Below are 19272 nucleotides of genomic sequence, written 5' to 3' on the forward strand. Positions count from 1 at the left end.
ATTATAGTGAAATCGTCCATTATATGAAAAAAAACTGCGTTCATTAACGGTGTCCCGCTCAAAAATGCTTTTGTACAGAATTGCTGAGTATGTTCTGCCTATGTTAGTGGTTGCTCAATTGCGAAAGACGCATTTTTTTGTGGTGAAAATTAATTCAAAAACGAAATATTTTGCAGTAGTTTTATTGGAAAATTCTGCATCCCCTAAAAATGAAATAGCAGAAAGTTGAGGTTAGCCTACAGTCAAGAAACCGCGTCTTGACATCCGGGAAAACGGCTGGTGGCATTGATGCCTGTACTTCACTTTGATTAACCTTTTCTAGTTTTTAAAAATCAACGTTAAGCTATGGTAGTCCTCTTTGCCTGTAGAACCTGTTAATTTATCGATGTAGACCAAATTACATTTTTCTTCAAGTTCCTTTAAAAGAAAGTCTAGAAGTGGTGACCCCTATGCTGTATATGTCGCGCTAATTGTGGAATTATGCGCAGCATAAATTTGCCTCGCAGAAGTGATATAGTATCAGTGCTAATGTAATGTGCTCGAGAATACGTTAGCACATCAATGAAGGAAAGGCAGGCGACAACGAGTAACAAACACATGTATTGCGCGAAGGCTCGAGTTCAGCTGATGTGAACAGGACCATTTCAATTTATGCTGTGGCTCAATTATTGCTTCCACCTGGAAAACCATTCAGCACTAAACCAGTTAAAGGGACTCTGAAATGGTTTCCATAGGCGTATTCTAGTGCGACAGATCTGTAGGGGCAGTCTTTGCGGGTATTCGAGTGAAGTGGAATCTATAACTTAGAAATAAATTCCAAAAATTGCTGCTCTCAGTAGCACGCAACCGATTAAGGCGACACACACCATCTCGCGTCCCCTACTTCAATGACGCCAGTGTGGGCAGACGGGGCGAGCTTCAATCTCGTTCCGTATGTTAGTGTTTCACTCAACTGCTATTCTGGCGGAAACAGGCTTACCCTTGGTCATAAGCTGAAATTAAATTAAAAAATAAAAATCTAAAATAAATGAATAAGTTAAATTGTCCTACTCATTCGCAAAATTAGCAGATCAAGTCACGAATTAGTTTTGTATGCGTGTCTGCTCTTCGCTCTTTGCCCCTTTTTCATTCGCTCAAATGTCCATAAGCTGTAGTTACGGGTTACCATGCCTTTCTGTCTTAATAAATGAAGGAGGCAGCAGGAGAGCACGGAGAAAAGGATTACGACAGTATAGACACCCATTGCATCGAAAGAAATGCTTGGACGTAGGGCTTACAGTACTAAAGGAGGCAACACGAGAATTACACTACTGCCTTTACATCAGGGAGGAGGGGTAATAGAAAAGCGAACTCCCTCTGTTTTAATTCTGAATATCAAAAATATCACAGGGCACGAAGAGCGATCAGCATTTACGAGCGGCGCCATAGATGACTGCGACGCCTGAAGGCCACCAGCACTGGACCGCCTGTGAAGAGACAGCCGCAGTAGCTTCTGAATGATTGGGCGTATTAATGCCTGCTGTATTCGCCTCCGATGAGAATTCGGTTACGCACGCTGGCCTTCACCGGAGGAAGGAGGCCAGGGTAGAGCTACTCTGCCTCCGAACCGGCACTTTTCTATACATGTATGTAGTTGTGTATCTTTTTATTGGGCAATGGGACACGTGCACGGGACTACAAGAAGGACAACGCGAAACAGAGGAACTATAGGGTTATACAGCTAGCGCTGTAGAAAGAAGCGTTTACGCTTTTGGTTTGCTACCTTGATGACAAGGCATCTCTTTCCCTCGCAGTACTTCATCGCCATGTTTGTGCTGCTCATCATGGAGTGCGCTGTGGCAGGCCTCGTCTGGAAGGTGGCTGACGGAGACCAGGTGAACGAACTTTCTAATCCCAACAGAGGAGGAGCTCTGAACCACTTTTAGTTGAAACTGCAGTTTCATTTACACTGCCGCAATTACCAGCCCACTGTACCAAACGAAAGCAACAAAATAAGAATGGTGCGGTGTGAACGAGACGATGGGGGAAGTGGTGGCTGTGGTTCAGCAGAAGTTGAGCAAACGAAAGAAGGTTGAGCAAACGAAACGAAACAGAGGTGTTTGGATTGCTTTGAAAAGCAGCCAAGTAGTAGCTAGCGTGGTCAGCTGCTTGCTAGCGCATTCAAACCTTCTTCTTGCAGAACATTATTTTTTTTTTTTTTTGCAGAGCGTCTGTTGAATCCCAATGACGCTGGATCGAATTCCAGCCGCGGCGCCCATATTTCGATGGAGGCGCAATTTAAAAACGCACGACTGCTGTGAGGTGTCGGTGCACGCTAAAGAGCGCCAGGTGACCGGAATTAGTCCGGAACCCTCCACTCCGCCGCGTGGCGAGGGGGGCAGCGCGAAGATTACGAGGCAGAGCACAAAAGAATGCGTTAGGCAGGCTGAAACTGCCAACAAATTTATTGCGATCGAAGAGCAGCAGTTATACGCCAGTCGTTAGCCATGGGCAAAAAGAACCAAGAGTAAACATTAAAAAACAGATGAAAGAAAAATGCCCAAATCAAAATGTCATCCTTCCAGTAGATCTAAACATTCATCTACGAGCACATCAATACATCAAAGCACAATGCATTGAAAAAACGCTTGGGCGATCCTTGGTGGATTGTTTGAATGCGTGAGCAGGCAAACGTTCATTCTATCCGGGTTGGTACCCGTAGGTTCTTGTAATGTAAGGTCAAACACATTGATTTCGTTACTTCTGAGGTCTGGACAAGAAAGCTCGTTATATCAGGTTTACAAGTTGGTGAGATTGATGGGCGTGTTTATCCACCCGCGCGGTAGATAAAACTTCAGTACGGAACAAACGCTTTAGCTTGCCTTCGGCATCTGAGTATACGAGACCATTTTAAAAATTTCATTCCGGAAACTTTAAAGCGCCAAATAACGACCAACGGCAACCGGAGGCTGGACATCGCCTCAGGGTCTCAGTCCCATCCTCGGCATCACCACTTCGATACAAATAGGGTGTACTCGAATTTTAGTTCACGACAAATAGTTCAAGCTGTCGAATACGTCTCGAAGCTTTCCATTGCGGTGTTCCACGCAGTCAAGAGTGTTTCTGTGGCGCTTGCTTCATGAGATATATTAATGGGGCGGGGCCAAAGCACGCGTTAGCAGTGACTAGTGCGCATTGCAAAAACAATTAAGAATAAGGAATTGCTCAGACATCATTCGATTGATGCGCACAATTTAATTAAATACGTCTGGCATTAACGTGCATTAACTTTCATTTCGGCATTCCTGAATAAAAAAATTCCAACTGAAAAACTATATTTAGAGGTATTAATAGCCACCTCAAATGGGCCAATAACACTTCATGAAAAAAGTTCAGCCATTCCATATGTGGTACGAGCGCTTCGTAGACGTGTCTTATGAGGCACAGTTTTCGCCTAAGTGTTGAGCTGTTTCACGCACGCACAGCTCTCATACATACAGTCTCTCATCTGTACTTCCGCGCCACTTTTCAAGCCGTCTGGTTATTTGTGACAATTGTGATTTTATAGACAAAAGCCGCTTAATACGACCCACTCTCTTAGCACGCTGATGCAGGGACGTACGGCACGGCAGCTGCACTGCGTAAATCAGTTGTCAGGCCCAACAGTGCCTGGCGTGAACTTCTGCACCCCGGGATAAAGGCCTAGCAACGGTAGGGTGGCCAGCCTCGCCGCTGGCTGCAAGAGCACCCGCTATTGTGTCCCACATTGCGGAACGCGGTACAGTACGCAACATGTGACTATATCGATCACATCGGCCCAGCCCGCACTGACTACGGTGGATCCGTAAGCCAGGTGCAAAGCTCATCTAGATGGCGTACAATAAAAAACGCCTTTAAATCATTCGCTTCGATGAGCCTCTGCAAAGTAGCGTAAATAAGTTTTCTTACCCAGCAATTGCATCAAAGGTATGCAGCTGCTTCGCAATATGTGGCGCTGCGATGGAGTGCTTGGCTCCGATGGGGAAATATAGCCGTGCGTTAAACATGCGAGCCAGCCTGTGTTGCACTGCTGGCGCTTGCCTCTGCGGCCGAGACGGCGTGCGCGTCGCGTACTCCCTATGTTTTCGATGCATATGAAGTCATTTATGTTGTAAATATGAAGCAAGCCAATAGTCGCTGTAACCAGCAAAGCATATAGAGATTTTACTAACAGCAGACAAAAAATTACATGCTTTTCTTGGCGGCAGCGACCATTGGCCTCCTTCATATGTACGTAAGAAGGGCTTTTCAGTTCTGTGTAAAACCCGACTTCCCCAAATTCTTGCACCCTGAAAAGATTACCTAAAAATCGCTTTAATCTCGATTAATATAATTCTAGAGAAGTTAACTTTCCAGTGCTCAAGGCTGAATACTTCGCGAAAAAAAAAAGGTCTCTATGTTGTGCTTGTTTGCGAGGAGTGATTTCAGTCGACTGGTGCTCTCGAACCTCTTGTAATGCCTATTATTGATGTCGCAGCTTAATTCTAGAAAAAGTTCGAACAGCAAGTTTTCGAAGCGGGAGGCTAAACCAAACGACTTCCTGCTTCAGTGCTCTTGAGTGTTTGAAATCGCCACTGTGATGCTGAGCGAGTGAATAAAGACTGATGAGCCGTGCACAGACGCGGAATTCCTGCGTACGATATTGGTAATATATATATTGGTAATATATCATATTCCTTATGATGTAAATCGTCTTCAGCTGCAAAAAAAGAAAGCTAACCAGAGAAAAAAAAACGAATTACGGAAATTGTTGATGAATAACTTTACTTGCACTAGAAATAGCATTTGTACAAGCCCAATTAGTGCTTCCCGAGTTTCGGAAAGAAAAACGAAAACGAAGGGCCCAGTGTGTTCGCTGTAACGAGCCCCTATTTTCCCTGCTCTTGCCTCCTCAATATACGTATATGCTATGCTATTCTGTGTTATTAGACGATGCGAATAGATGTTATTGGTCAACGTCAAATTTAATTGGCCATTTGTTCAATACTTGTGAAAAAGGTATCTACAAAAATGTGGTGGCTATCAGCGGGCCTTCATACTAAAGGCGAGAAATTTTCTCGTGCAAGCCTACGGTACATTTCCTGCGTAACGTTCGAAACAAGACGTGCAATGTTTTCTCTTCTTTTGCTTCTTGTTGATTCGATTCTTCCCACTTCTACAGTTGCAACACCACCTGGCGGTGGCAATCGAACAAAAGCTAGACACCATCGTCGATGACTCAAAGGCGCGGCGTTTCATGGATCTCATGCAAGTTCACGTAAGTTTTGTCCGGCGCTTTCTCGACATTTTTTTTTTCTAATTTCAGATTTTAATCAAAGATAGGGCTCATGTGCCATTTTGAAACGTCAAAAGAGGCACAAATTGGCTTACACAATTGGCTTTCGTTGCGTCAAGTACTACTTGTTTGCAAGTTCCTTCAGATCATTTGAGTGCCAGTCGGGATCCTATAAACGCAGACTGTGCACGGCGAGGCCGAGTTAGAAGGAAGCCTCTTTATGCACCAGTGGTGTGTCGCAGAAGAGGAAGAAGCTAATTATACTTCTAAATATTAGGGCTTTGTGGGAAAATGACTTTGAAAAAGGAAAAGAATCACGAGATGGTTACGATCCGTAACCCGAATGTTTGAGTCAGCTGTCGTGTACCGCAAGAAACCCGAGACCACAAGGGTGAAAAATGTACCTCAGCTGCTGCATAGAGGACTACCACACTCCACTCCATGCAGTCTTGTAACTCAGGCGTATCACAAATTAGCCACAAGGTTTTGCCGTTTTTCAACTCATGCCCTTCTTTCCTGGAGATCAGGAACCAGAGTCCTGTGCAGACTACCAGTAGAGAACACCGGGTAACTCAACCAGGATATTTTACGCTTCTGTATAATAACAAAATTACAAGTACAGAAATTGTAACTTTGAGGAGGTGGGCGGAGGAGATAAAGAAGTTTGCGTGGATACGGTGGCTGCAGCTGGCACATGACAGGGTTAATGAGAGAGATATGGGAGAGACCTTTGTCCTGCACTGGGCGCCGTCATGTTGTTGATGATGATGATGCTGGTTAAGGGCCCATGTAGACTAACTTCCATGGAAGGCTCGGAAAATGACAGCAGAGGACGGCTCTGGCAAAATCATGACTTTCAGAGAAGGGAGATTCTTCGCATAAGTGACATCTCCAAATAGCCTATGCCACACATAGCCGCAATCGCCTTACTTCTCGCAGTTGGAGTGCTGTGGCGCCATTTCGAAGCACGACTACGAGGTCCGCGACCTGACCATACCGCAGTCCTGCAGCAGCTCCCGAACGAACAACATATTCATATATGTGAGTGCACTGCTTCAACGCTTGCATTAACAGCGGCCATGACTTTTGACCTTCGACGTTAATGAATCGGTTGTGCTCATGCAAAAATTGGATCAGCTTCTGAAAATTACACACACAATCTAAAATCGGGAATCGCATTCGGTAGCAATTAACCTAATGCTCTTCGTTTCTTAGTTCATCAAATGCTGCCCTGCTTTACTGAAGTATAGCGTGATTTAAATAGACATTGTGGGGCGCATATAAACAGACACATACGCAGCATAACTTTTGTTCCACTACCACAATAAAATTTGGCGTTAAACTGCAAACACTCAGCTAAGAATAAACAATTAAATATCACTACAATTTGTCTTGTCTCTTCATTGTATTCTTTAGTACTGTAATTAAATAACACTCGTATTGCATTTCACTGCAACCATGCAGTGAAAATGTACTATAATTCGTGTAATGCCCCATTCGCACATTTGAGCAGGAAACCTTTCTCTATACTGAAATAGAAAAAAAGTGAATTTTTGTTGACTCAAGTGAAACTAACAAAAAGGAGAGAGTGCAACGAGGGACAGGAGGCTAAGAAGTGAAGGCCTATCTAGAGCTGAGATGGACATCTTCACGAGGGCTTGCCCTCATAAGGGCGTCCTCACCCTCACCTCATGAGTATTTCATTCGGTGAAGTGAGGGTAGGGAAGATGGGGGCATGAAAATTCATGAGGACGAGGGAGAGGGAGGAAAGACATGTTGAGGTGAGGGCGTGGGAGGGAACACATGAAGAGACATGATGCATGCAGACATGAGACATGATGAAGACATGAAGATGCTCGGTCATAGGGTGAGGTTGATGGCTCAAACCGTACTCCGACTAACGCTTTTTTTTTTGTGCAGACCGTTAAGAATTCCCGTTTTAGAGCGGCAGTACTTCGTGAAGGTTTCCGGGGAAGACGTAGTTTCTGCAGTCTGGAGGTACACGAGGCGAACACGAAAGGCAGGGAGCCGCACGCCTTCTCTTTCGCCGGGATGCACTGCACCGCTGGCAATGCTATGCCGGAAAATGCGATCTTGTAAATTACGAAGCCTCTTTTTTAAAGTTTTATGTGAAAAACCCTGTATAGTGTGCTGACAAGGGGGCACTGGTCGGGCCGCGTGGGTGGTGGCCGGTCCAACGAAAATCGTGGTACCGCAGTTAGCATTTTTATTATCAGCCATGAGTCTGATAGATGATCAGAATGTAGAGTAAAGCATGTAGAAATTATACCTAGCAAGGCTGTTTAACGCCCTAGTTCTAAGCCTTGTTTCTTGGAACGAAGTGCGACTTCAGCTTAGTGAGGTTTCAAATAACTCGCTGCAGCGCAAAAATACTTCTACGAAATTCCACCGTCAAATCGAAGCCTGTTGACGGCGTTGGTGTGGACGTTTTTCATTCACACTGTGAGTAGTTCAGTACAGTCGTATCTTTCTATTTTAAGCGGAGCCGCAATGTGTTGGGCAAAGCCAACCGCTGTAGTCTTACCATGGAAATGAAGCAGAAGCTTAACCACCTTTGTCTGAATTATCGCTCGCTCCTCCTTGCATTGCACGATGTGCTAAAAAGAAAAAATAGCACTGCTCTCTAAATAACAGGAACATCTCTTTGTTTAATTCTATCCCTGGTGAGACGTGTGGCCAAGTAATCGCGCACTTGATTTTATGAACCAAATTTCTTGCAGGCACGGTAGGGAATTGACACTCAGAGTTTGGGCAATGCGTAGACGTGCAAACAAAAAATCACGGGCGGCTTAGCTTGGGGTTAACCATGAATTATCGTGCGCTAGCACCATTGGCCCTGGTTTTGCATGATTTATATTGAATTTATATGGTTTTGCTTGGCCTGAACTGGCTTACTTCAGTTGATTTATTATATTAATTAAATTTGCGTGATATTGCATCATTTTAGACTTGTATTGCGGTAGAAATGGTCAATTCTCGACAGACATTGACAGATCCATGGGAGTCCTGATTCCGCTCCTGGCGCAGAGGTACAGCAGTTAAGCTACGCGCGTCTGTCTTGCGATGGCAGGTGTTGGCATCGGTGGGGATTATGAGAATCATGTTGTACCTGAGGAATCTCTCGCGACTAATCAATAATTGAACTGCCACGGTGGGCTCTTTGCTCGCAATCCGGTGGGCAGCTTGTGATGACGTCACAACGTCACATGGCCAAAGTGGCTCACGTGCTAAAAGCAGGCTTCGGGCAGACAGACAACCGCTTTTCGGCGGAGTGGAAGCGTTAAGGCACTAAAATGGCAATCACAGGATTCGTTCACTCCAGGCCTGAGGAATTAGTGATCATCATTATTCAGCCCAAATGCTGCATTTTAGCGACCCGTTTCATTTTCAAGTGGCCTGAATAATGCTTTATTTTAAGCGACGGCATAAGAGCCTCATTGCAGAGCAAAGTCAGCATCGCACTAGGGGAAGACACTAAATAAATAATAAGCTTCATAGCAGAGACAGCGAGATTTGAAGCCGCGGCGGCGCTAAGAAATCAATTCCGCTGGCCGCAGTTTCAGACCAGTACGCCATCACCACGGTTTTATTCAAGCATGGTATATATGACTTAAGAAAGGTATTTTTTTGCATTAACTAAATTACAAAGATTTTAGGAAACGCTACGAAACATATCGCAAAAAGACAGAGCAGCTGAGTTCTAGACGCGAGGTAAGCCAGGGCACATCACCAAAAGAGAATACCACTTCGATTTAATGTCGGTCGGTTCATACACTCCCTTCAGATGAACGATCAGTTGGGAGAAATCTTGCACATCCTGCCTGTATGAAGATGAACTGCCAAGCTCTCGAACTGTACTCGCAATGTCGTCGTCTTTGTCACGTACCCGCGATCACGCGTGTTAGACTGTCAGTCTGTAGTTTCAAAGCTGTAGTCTGAAAGCGTGGTCATCATCTCTTCATCCGTGCGCGTGGAAGCGTCATCAGACGAGCATGCAGCAAACCAGACAAAAAAGCGGAAGATTAGAACCAGTGAAATTCAGAAGTCCCAGTGCTGAGGCAATGTCGTCAGGTAATGATAATTCAGAGAACTACACACTTACCTTATCATGAGCCTATTGTGTGCTTAGCACTTATTGTAATTGTCGTGGCAAACACTAATTCATTGTTTTCTATATATTGTTGGCGTACATTAGTTGTTGTACAGAGACACAATAACACGCTGATTCATTTTAGCATTGAATATAGTTAACAAAGAAATGTTATGAGTGCAGGGCACATGTACGCACGCAGTGCGTGCCAGTAGTAAAGGCAGAGTGATACTTTTTGCGCTCAACTCGTAGCTGTCCCGGCTTTTTCACATGTATTAGCTCAAACAACACACACACATGTACCTGGACACACGCAACAATATAAGCATCTAGCCTCTTGTCCAATGGTATCTTGCGGGCTTGTCTTTTATGTTTATCACTCAGTGATATCGCCAGAAGTTGTCGACTACAAAAAATAACTGGAGTTTTAAAATGAGGGAGGGCCAGCAAAATTTTCGAATTGAGGGCGAGGGTGAGAGAGGGCCGGGTAATTTTCAAAATGAGGGCGATGGTGAGGGAGGGGCATGGATTGAAAAGTGAGGGTGAGTGAGGAAAGGTAAAAATTGGGGCATTTGCCCAACTCTGATTTCTAGATTATATGTTCTTTCCAGAAATGAAAAGCCTAGTTTTCCTCCCCTTGCATCCTAATCCCACTTGTCGAGAGCTGGTCCTGGCTTTGGTCTTCCCTTGTGAAACTGCACAGCGTAGATGAGTTAATTAGCCCACACGGGGGGGTGCCCGCCATTTTTTGCTCGTTGAACGTGTGGTGTTCCCATCTGAGTGACCGTCAGGCGAGAGAACCATGCGCTAGGTAAAAAAAAAAATGAAAAATTCGAACAAAATATTGGCAGCGCACTCGGCACTTTCCCTGTTGTAATGAAGGCATTAAGCGCTACGCTGCGAATGCTTTAAGTTGCGCAACAGTTGTTAGTACAGGCTTAAATTTCCTCTAAAAAATTTGATCCTTGAAGCAGGCCATGAGAATCAGAACAACATGCAGCTCCTTATATGGGGTGTAGAGAGACACCCGTGCCTTTGCCTCGGGTTTTTTTTTTTTCAGAAATCACCCACGTAGCACACAAGGAGTACAAGGCTATTTTTATTCTTTTTAATCAGCGACTTGGCTCTTCATACAGCGTGGTTTCATCAGGAGTGAATTCATGAGGAGTTTGTCAACGGACACGTGCTATTTGAAGCGGGGAATTCCTTGAATTGGGGCTTTCACAATTTAAAGTTAACAAGTTAGCTCAACTGTCAAAAGTCAGCGACTCATGGAACTCGAATATCCTGGTGTTTCAGAGAAATAATTCAATAATTTAAAAAAAATAGACTTTCCGAAGTGTAAAGATGGCTCTTGTGGCATAGGCGCACTAGTGTCGCTGAATATTAAAAAAACAAGTGAAGCATGTCAACTAGTAACCAGGTGAAGGAATTTGGAAAAGATAACTTTTTAACAATTGTCATCAGGTTCTTGGTTGCAATTGATCTGCAGCTGGTCATTCTATTGTTAATAGGTATATGAGTTTTTTTAATTTCGAAAATGTGATTTCGCAAGAAGCAGTAGCAAAGAGAAATACGGCAACTTATGCCACAAATGCTTCGCAAGTGTTTTTCCAGTTGAGGTGAGTTGTGGCAAAAGCAGCTACAACTATTTCATGGCTAACAGCGCCGCATGAGATGGTCGACCTACATTAAATGAATGCGGCAGCGCAAGTTGTTACAGTGCATTTTAAAGCAACTTTAATATCATCGCTCAAACGACTGATTAAACCATGATTATAAGACACAAATCTCAGCAAATATGTAAGTCATGTTCACGGGTCTCTATCATTTAATTTATTCTTGAAAAAGACAAAATGAGCATGCAAGCAGTGGCCGAAATTTTTGCAATACTCCTGTATAAACTTCTTCAGGGATGTAGCGAAAACCTGCGCGTCCTGCTGGAGCGGACAGGAGCCGTGGTTGGAGGCTTGGGTCTCGCCCTCGGCTTTGTTCAGGTAAGAAGTCATTTGATTTTTTGACACTCTGCTCAAACCAGAGCATGTGGACCTCTGCGACAGAGATAGAAACAAAAAATAGAGAAAACATGGCGAGGTTACTCTGTTAAATTGTCCGTCCGACTGCCCTCCTGCGAATTCTAAAAACTAGATGCGGTGCTTTGGTGCAGTTGTCGATATGCTTAGTGGGCGACCCGTACAGAGCGCCCTGAAAGGCGTGTCGCTCATACGAGTTAAACATTACAATAAAAATGCAGCGAAGGCGTAAAGGTATGGTTTCCGCCTCGCATAGAGGATCGCGTTTCGAATGCCGGTACCTTGAGACTCTCCGCCGGATAAAAATTCAACGAGTCGATGAATTGCATAACCAGGACAAGAGAGCTGTCAGATCCCGATGACCACAGCCGACGACGCACTCCCGCACCAGAACAGGATTTGGCCATCCTGGTGTAGTAATACGCGACCACCTAGTATATCAAAGCACCAAATAACCCCAGGCCCTGACCAAGGCGGGGATCAGATCAGGGACGCAACGGTAAGAATCTCTGGCTCCGGGAAGCAGCCATTGAGAAATCAACCTGGCAACGTTTAACACTAGAACCTTATCCAGTGAGGCTAGTATAGCACTGCTGTTCAAGGAACCAGTGGGCACTAAATGAGATATCATACGGCTAAGTGAAGTTAGGAGTACAGTTGAGGCGTATACACTACTAAGGGGCGGGCACATACTGTGCTATCGTGATTTATCACATGGACGAGACCTGGTGTGGGATTCGTCATTAATCAGGGTGTAGCTGGAAACATAGAGGAGTTCTACAGTATTAACGAAAATCTGGCATTTATCGTAATTAGGCGCAAGTGCACATCCAGATCATATCAATGAAACCTTATAATAAGTTATGTTTTCTGCTCAGAAACCTAAAACATGCACCCTTCATCGTTAGGATCGAGGCTCATCTTAGCATAGATCGCCCTACCCTCGAGTATGCGGCCATTGTGAGGCACCGTGCTATGCAAAAAATATTTCCGTGCTGGAGCGGATCTAGTGCCTGGCACACGGGTTTATCTACAGGCCTACGTCATCGATATCTAATAAGCTGACGTGGCTTGGGCTGGAGCCGCTTCAGGTACGACGAGCTGTAGCGAAGCTAAAATTACTGTATTTAATTTACCATAACAAAGTAGGTTTGCCAAGAGGTAAATATTTGCTTCCCCACCAAAACGATTGTCATCACGCCTGAACCATTGTTCAATATATTGTGCACGCCTGAACCATTCAAGAATCAAGCTCTTTTTAAAATTATTTTTTCCCCATACCATTGAGCAAAGGAACTGTCTGCCGTTATCTGTTGTTGAATGCGCTGATATGGCCCCATTTGAGGGCTCTGCTAAGACACTCCTCCAGTGACCTCTCCTGCTTGGGCAGCTGAGCTGCCTGCAGTATTCTGGAATAAATAAACAACTAAAATAAAATATCAAGAAGCACAAACTGAAGGTGGTACAGGCCTACGCGCCTACATTCAGCCATAAACACCAGATTGTCGAAAGCTTCTCAGAAGTCATGGAACCGGAAATGAGCAAAGTGAGAACACAGTATTCACTACACTGAGGGACGGCTTCAATGCCAAGTAGCAAAGAAACAGGCTGTAGGCCAGGTATAGGCGACTATGGCATAGTACCTAAGAATAGCGAGGGGGGGGGGGGAGAGTTATTAGCGCAGTTCGCAGACGGAAATAATTCACTGATCATGAATACCTTCTTCCGAACGATACAATAAGAAGTGGACGTCGAAGAGCCGTAATGGCGAGACCAAAACCAAGTAGGCTTCATTCTATGCGCTCATCCTGGCATCGTGAAGGATGTGGACGTTCCTCGGAAAGGTGCGCTGTAGCACACACAGGATAGTGAGGTCTCGAACTAGCCTAGGTTTGAAGAGGGAAAGGAAGAAACTGGTGGGGCAGACGCCTATCAACGAGTTAGCGGTAAGAGGGAAGGTAGAGTAATTAACGATGTCACTGAAGAACAGATCTTCGGCTTTAACTGAGGACGATGATCTTAATGTTCAAGAAATGAACGATAATCTCACAGCTATCATTACAGAGTGCGCAGTAGAAGGAGGCGGTCGGGTGGTAGGCAGGATACTGGCAAGCTCTCTCAGGAAACGAAAGATGTGATTATGAAACGCCTAAGCATGAAAACATCTGAGCCCACAAACAAAATAGAACTGTCAGAACTTTCAAAGCTAATCAGTAAGCTTAAGGCAACCGACATAAGGAAGTTTAATTCTGAGAAAATAGAGCATGCTCGAAGGAACGCAGGTAGCCTAATAGCAGTAAAATGGAAACTAGGCTTAGGCAAAATTTAGATGTATGCGTTAAAGTACGAAGAGGGTAATTTCATTAGCAATATGGATAAAATAGTTAAATCAGCAGAAGTGTTTTATGCGAATCTACATGGTATAGCCACTCATGCTCAAAAATTCTGTACAAAGGCATTTTTGAATTGGAAAGAGTTTATGATCGCATTTTTTATATATATTGTAAGATTTGAGCACAACAATCAATATATCTGCTGGTCTCCGGTTGGCAGGCTTGCATTTTTTTGCTGTAAAAGTTTTTGCTGTCATAAAAACCGTTCCAATTGGTTTTCTTAGGCAGTCTTAAATGCTCGATGCGAGGAATGCAAACACTCTAAACGAAAGATTTTTCTGCATATCGGAAGAATGGACCATTACTTTCAATATATTTATATATTGAATTATATAGCATGTATTGAAACCTTGCAGTTTTTCAATTTTCAAGATTTTTGTCCATGAATGCTGGACATGAGTCACAATGACAATGAAAGAGAAAGAGGCAGCATCGCACAGCGATGGGACATTCCGTCAGTAAGAAAACAGGAAGTAAAGAAAGCCTTAGGAGCAATGCAAAAGGGAAAAGCAGCTGGTGAGGATCAGGTAACAGCAGATCTGTTGAAGAACGGAGGGAAGATTGTGCTTGAAAAAATAGCTGCCCCGTATACCCAATGCCGTATGACCGCGAGCGTGCTGGAAGCTTGGACGAACGCTATTCGCTTAATCCAGACGAAAGGACATGCCAAGGAGCTGAAAAATTACAGACCGATCAGCTTACTGTCCATTGCCTGTAGGGTATTTAATGAAGCAATGACTATTACAGCAAGGTCAGCCTAAGTCTAAATCAACCAAATGATCAGGCAGGCATCCGCAAACAATATTCCACAATAGACGATATTTATGCTGATAATAATGATAGTGGAATGCGCAGAATACAAAGAACCCCTATATATTGTCTGTGGATTATGATAAAGCATTTTATTTAGTCAAAGCCTGAGCACTCATGCAGGCATTGCGGAATCAGGGTGTAAAAGATGCTTATGTAAAAATACTAGAAGATAGTCATAAAGACTGCAAACTACGTTAGTCCTTCATAAAGTCAGCAATAAAATTCAAATAAGGAAAGGTGTCAGACAGGGAGACAAGATCTCGCCAATGCTTTTAACCGCCTATTTATAGGAGGTATTCAAAGCCCTGGATTGGGAAAGTTGGAGATAAGAGTTAATGGAGCATACCTTAGTAATATGGGATTCGCTAATGACATTGCCTTGCTTAGTCACACGGGAGATGAATTGCAAAGCGTAATTAATGAGCTAGACTGGCTGAGCAGAAAGGTGAATCTAAAAATTAATATGCAGAAACCAAAGTAATGTTATACAGTATCGTAAGAGAACAGCAGTTCACAATAAAGCTCATGCGGCAGGTTCTCTCAGTTCATGAATGGCAGTTTGCCAATATCCCTCAAAAGAAAAATATATAACAGCCATATCTTACCGGCGCTCTCCTATGGTGCACAAACGGGAAGATCAGGAGAGTGGCAGATCGGGCTAGGTGGTGTACGTTTGTCATTTTTCGCAAGCGCTAAAAGGACACGGACAAAGAGGGAATAGACACGGACGAGCGCTTGTCCATGTTTGTTCCCTCTTTGTCCGTGTTCTTTTAGCGCTTGCGAAAAATGACAGACGCGAAGACTAACGGAAAGAGTTAAGTTAAGGACAACGCAGTGAGCTATGGAAAGAAAAATGATAGGTGTAAAGTTGAGAGACAGGAAGAGAGCCCAGTCGGTGAGAGAACAAACACGGGTTAATTACATCTTAGTTGAAATCAAGAGGAAGAAATATGCTTGGGCAGGGCATGTAACGCAAAGGCAAGGCAATCGATGGTCGTTAAGGGTAAGGGAATGGATTCCAAGAGAAGACAAGCGGAGTAGGGGGCGGCAGAAATGGGTGGGTGAGATCAAGAAAGAAGCTAGCGCGGATAGGGTGGTCGCAGCTGGCCCTGGACAGGTTTAATTGGACAGGTTTAACCAGACATCGCGTGAAACATTAGACGCCTTCTACATCAAGAAAGCGGGTCCGAACTGTGTAAGTGACACAACGGTTTTCCTTCACTGGTCTGAGCTGAAGTTTCTATCGCGCCTACTCTGATAAGTCTTTTACTTCCATGTTCCCTTATGGGCGTGCGCATGCGCGGGGGTTTTCGAGGGCTATATATGTCGAGTGCTTTCACCATCGTTAGGCAGCTGAAGTGAGCGCCCGTGGTGTCGTCGTCTTCCTTGTGTGTCTGCTGTTTTTGGCGCAGAGAGAGAGAGAAAAAAACTTTATTTGGTCCATTAAGTGTATAGCGTTCGGTCTTCGTCTGCATCGCTGCAGACGCTTGACCTTCAAAGCAGGGTTGGGCCCCTAGTCTAGGGCTCCAATGAGTCGCGCTGCTTCGCTTGCGTGATCCACTATTGCCCTTTGTTTTGGCGCAAATATCTTTTTATTATGTATGATCACCAACTAGCCCAGCAGTTAACTCTTCTCAACTGGGGAGATATGAGAGAGGCCTTTTTCTTGCAGTAGTTAGGCTGTTGGTGATGACCGACGTAAGGGAATATAATACTAAGAGAATCAAGCATGCTTTAAATAAAGAAGGTAGCCGGGAAGCAGTAAAGAGGAAACTAGGCATAGGTACAAATTCGATGCATGTTGTGAGGAGCAGGGCAGCTAGGCTACAGCCGGTCTTCTTTTCTCCTTTCTCTCATGGGAGTTACCGCTCTGAACACTTTTAAGCAGCTTTCCTGAAGCCCTAGAGATGACAGGATCTTGGAAACCTTTAGCGCGTAGCCTGCACACTTGTGCAGTAATGCTCTCAGCAATTGTTTCATGACACGACTTATTCAGAGTAGATTTCTGGCACGGTAGCGCTATGCCTTCTTTCATTAGCTTGGTGTGACTCGATGAAAAGTTGAACAACGGTTTTGCAGACCTCGGTCGATAACTCCAGCAAACATGTTGACGTTCGATAAACCAAGTCACATCTAAAAACTGAAGCTCACTATCACTGGGAATCTCGATTGTGAACTTGAGGCCGCGTCCATATTTGTTGAAAACCTTCAAAACATCAACCAGCCTTTTAGGGAAGCTGCCTGCATGGATGATAACCAAGTAGTCATCTATGTACCTAAAAATACGAGTGATCAAGTCTTTTTGACGCACTGTTTACGCCAGTGTCAACACCGCTAAGAAACATATCATCCAGAATCGTTGCAACTCTAGATCCGATGCAAACACCGGCTGCTTGTACAAATGGTTTGGTTTAAGTGGGTTTAACGTCCCAAAGCTACTCAGGCTATGAGAGACGCCATAGTGAAGGGCTCCGGAAATATCGACCACCTGGGGTTCTTTAACGTGCACTGATATCGCACAGTACACGGGCCTCTAGAATTGTACAAATGATCTTTCTTACCATTCTGCCACGGTCGCAGACAAATAACAGGACAAAATTTCTAAAAAGGTTTCAATGGACACTCCGCATTGGTCAATAAAGGCACATTCATCGTTATCCTGGGTAATTCCCTTCTTCACGCCCTTATGTTTACGCGCAAATGGTTACCCACATTGTATCATCTCCAGGGCTTCAGAAAAGCAGAAAAGCTGCTTAAAAGTGTTAAGAGCGGTGACTCTCATGAGAGAAAAGAGAAAAGAAGACTGGCTGTAGTTCCTTACAAGCATTGCATGTCGCACGGCCTCAAGAAGGTTGCAGGCAGCTACGACGTCGATGTCGCATTTTCTGCCCATAGCAAACTGAGTGCCATGTGCAAACAAGTTTCGCAGGCACAACCAACAAAGAACGTCGGTTGCCAGGTACGACATGTGTCGCCCTCCAGTGACTGCAAAGAAAATGGTGTATACAGATACCCTTCAAGTGCGGTGCCGCTTATGTTGGACAAACAGGCAGATGCCTGAATAAGAAGATAATAAAGCATGAATGCGCAAGAGAAAATGACCCTCCTTGCCATGTTGCCGTTGATTCCGCTAGGTGCAAGTGCAAGCACGAAAAAGAAAAAAAAAACATAAAAAAACCCAGAAAAAGATGGCCCAGTTCCTGGGACAAAGTTTCGCTGCGAAAAATGCAAATGAGAACCGCTGTACAAGAAAACAGCAGTGCGGTTCTATCACAAGGACAAGGTGACGCGCGGAATCATGGAAACATATCGCATCCATAATCTTGAAGAGAAGTGCATCAGCAGTCCTTCCACGACATTAAGCGACAAGGAAATTCAATATCTTGACTTGCACGTGGCGTAGGTTGTTTACCCTTTTGTCGTTTTTTCTCTCTTTATATTTTATTGTTTACATTGACTATATATCACCACTTTTCGTTCTTCAATAAATTCAGTTGCTAGTCAGCTCTTGTCTTTGTTGCGCTGTTCGCCCGCTATGAGTGTATCTGGATCCCTGCAATAATGCCTCATTGGCGATCAAGGTATGCGTAATAAATAAATGAAGGAATAGCATGGAATGCACTTCTAGGTACCAAAACTTAGTTTAATATATTTTGCTTTTTTGTTTTACAGATCATCGTCATGATCATCTCCCTCTGCCTGTTCTGCACAATCCGGCAGGACGCGAAGTAACTGCTAAAACAGCCATACGCAGTATTTGCTGTGAGAGGTCCTCCATTCACATCATCAAAAGAACAAACGAAATTTTGTAAAACGTGAAAACAGGGAAGATATCTTTTGGAGCACATTTTGAAAGCCTGCTGACTTAGCAAGCGTTGTTGGCAGAACTGAGAGAGAAAGCCATCGAACCAGGCACTGAAGGGCGCCAACATACGAGTAGTTGTGTCCTCCCCTACCCTCCTCTCCTAGTGGTCGGAAGGCGTCTACCCCGTTATTATTCCTGTGTAGTGTAGATGCTGTATAGGGCATCGGGAGGTACATGAAGTGTCATCTTGCTTCGAGACATTTTTGTACATTTTACATTTATCACTTGTTCATTCGCTACAAACTGTTTCTCGCGTCATGCTGCTTATATCTGCGCTTTTCAGGCTTCAAGTCACCCCACTGAAAACCTGTTCAAACTTTTGTCTTCACTGTGAAGACATTGAAATCTATGACTTCGCGACATATATCGACATTTAATAAGATAATTCTCTAGAACACAGTTTTTGCTCCAACACACAACGCGGCAGAAGTCTAATGCACACCACCCTTGTTCTTATGGTGGATTTACTTGGATAACAGTTTTGCGGCAATGCCTGGTCATCTAGAACGCCCATACATATTGTGTATGTGTGTTGTATGTATGTCATTGTGAAAGTGCTCGTCGGCCTACAAGGAACACGAGTTATTTCAGTGGCATGTGGAAATGGAAAGGGCTTTCATAAATCTACAGAGACTATTGTTGCTCATTTTTATCTCAGCAGCAAAGTCCGCAAACCTCCGTGCGTGTGTCGGCCACTGCGTTGCACTGCGTACTAAATTTTGGGCTGTTTACTGAGTAGTATCCAGTCGTGCGACCTCGTACCA

The 19272-nt window shown here is 44.3% G+C and overlaps 1 protein-coding gene across 2 annotated transcripts in view; it reads left to right on the top strand.

The window, feature by feature from the left end:
• The window catches only part of LOC144127914 (CD9 antigen-like), a 29268-nt gene extending 10361 nt beyond the window's left edge, over nt 1-18907 (top strand). The window contains exons 3-7 of one of the 2 annotated variants that reach the window (XM_077660904.1): nt 1794-1874; nt 5180-5275; nt 6233-6334; nt 11318-11401; nt 18316-18907. In XM_077660904.1, coding sequence (XP_077517030.1) covers nt 1794-1874; nt 5180-5275; nt 6233-6334; nt 11318-11401; nt 18316-18375 — 423 coding nt within the window. In that variant the 3' untranslated portion in view covers nt 18376-18907. The remainder of the gene's footprint in view (nt 1-1793; nt 1875-5179; nt 5276-6232; nt 6335-11317; nt 11402-18315) is intronic. The other variant, XM_077660905.1, reaches the window with a different exon arrangement.
• Nucleotides 18908-19272: the final 365 nt, after the last annotated feature.

Source organism: Amblyomma americanum, chromosome 4, assembly GCF_052857255.1.
Source record: "Amblyomma americanum isolate KBUSLIRL-KWMA chromosome 4, ASM5285725v1, whole genome shotgun sequence".
Taxonomy (NCBI): Eukaryota; Metazoa; Arthropoda; class Arachnida; order Ixodida; family Ixodidae; genus Amblyomma; species Amblyomma americanum.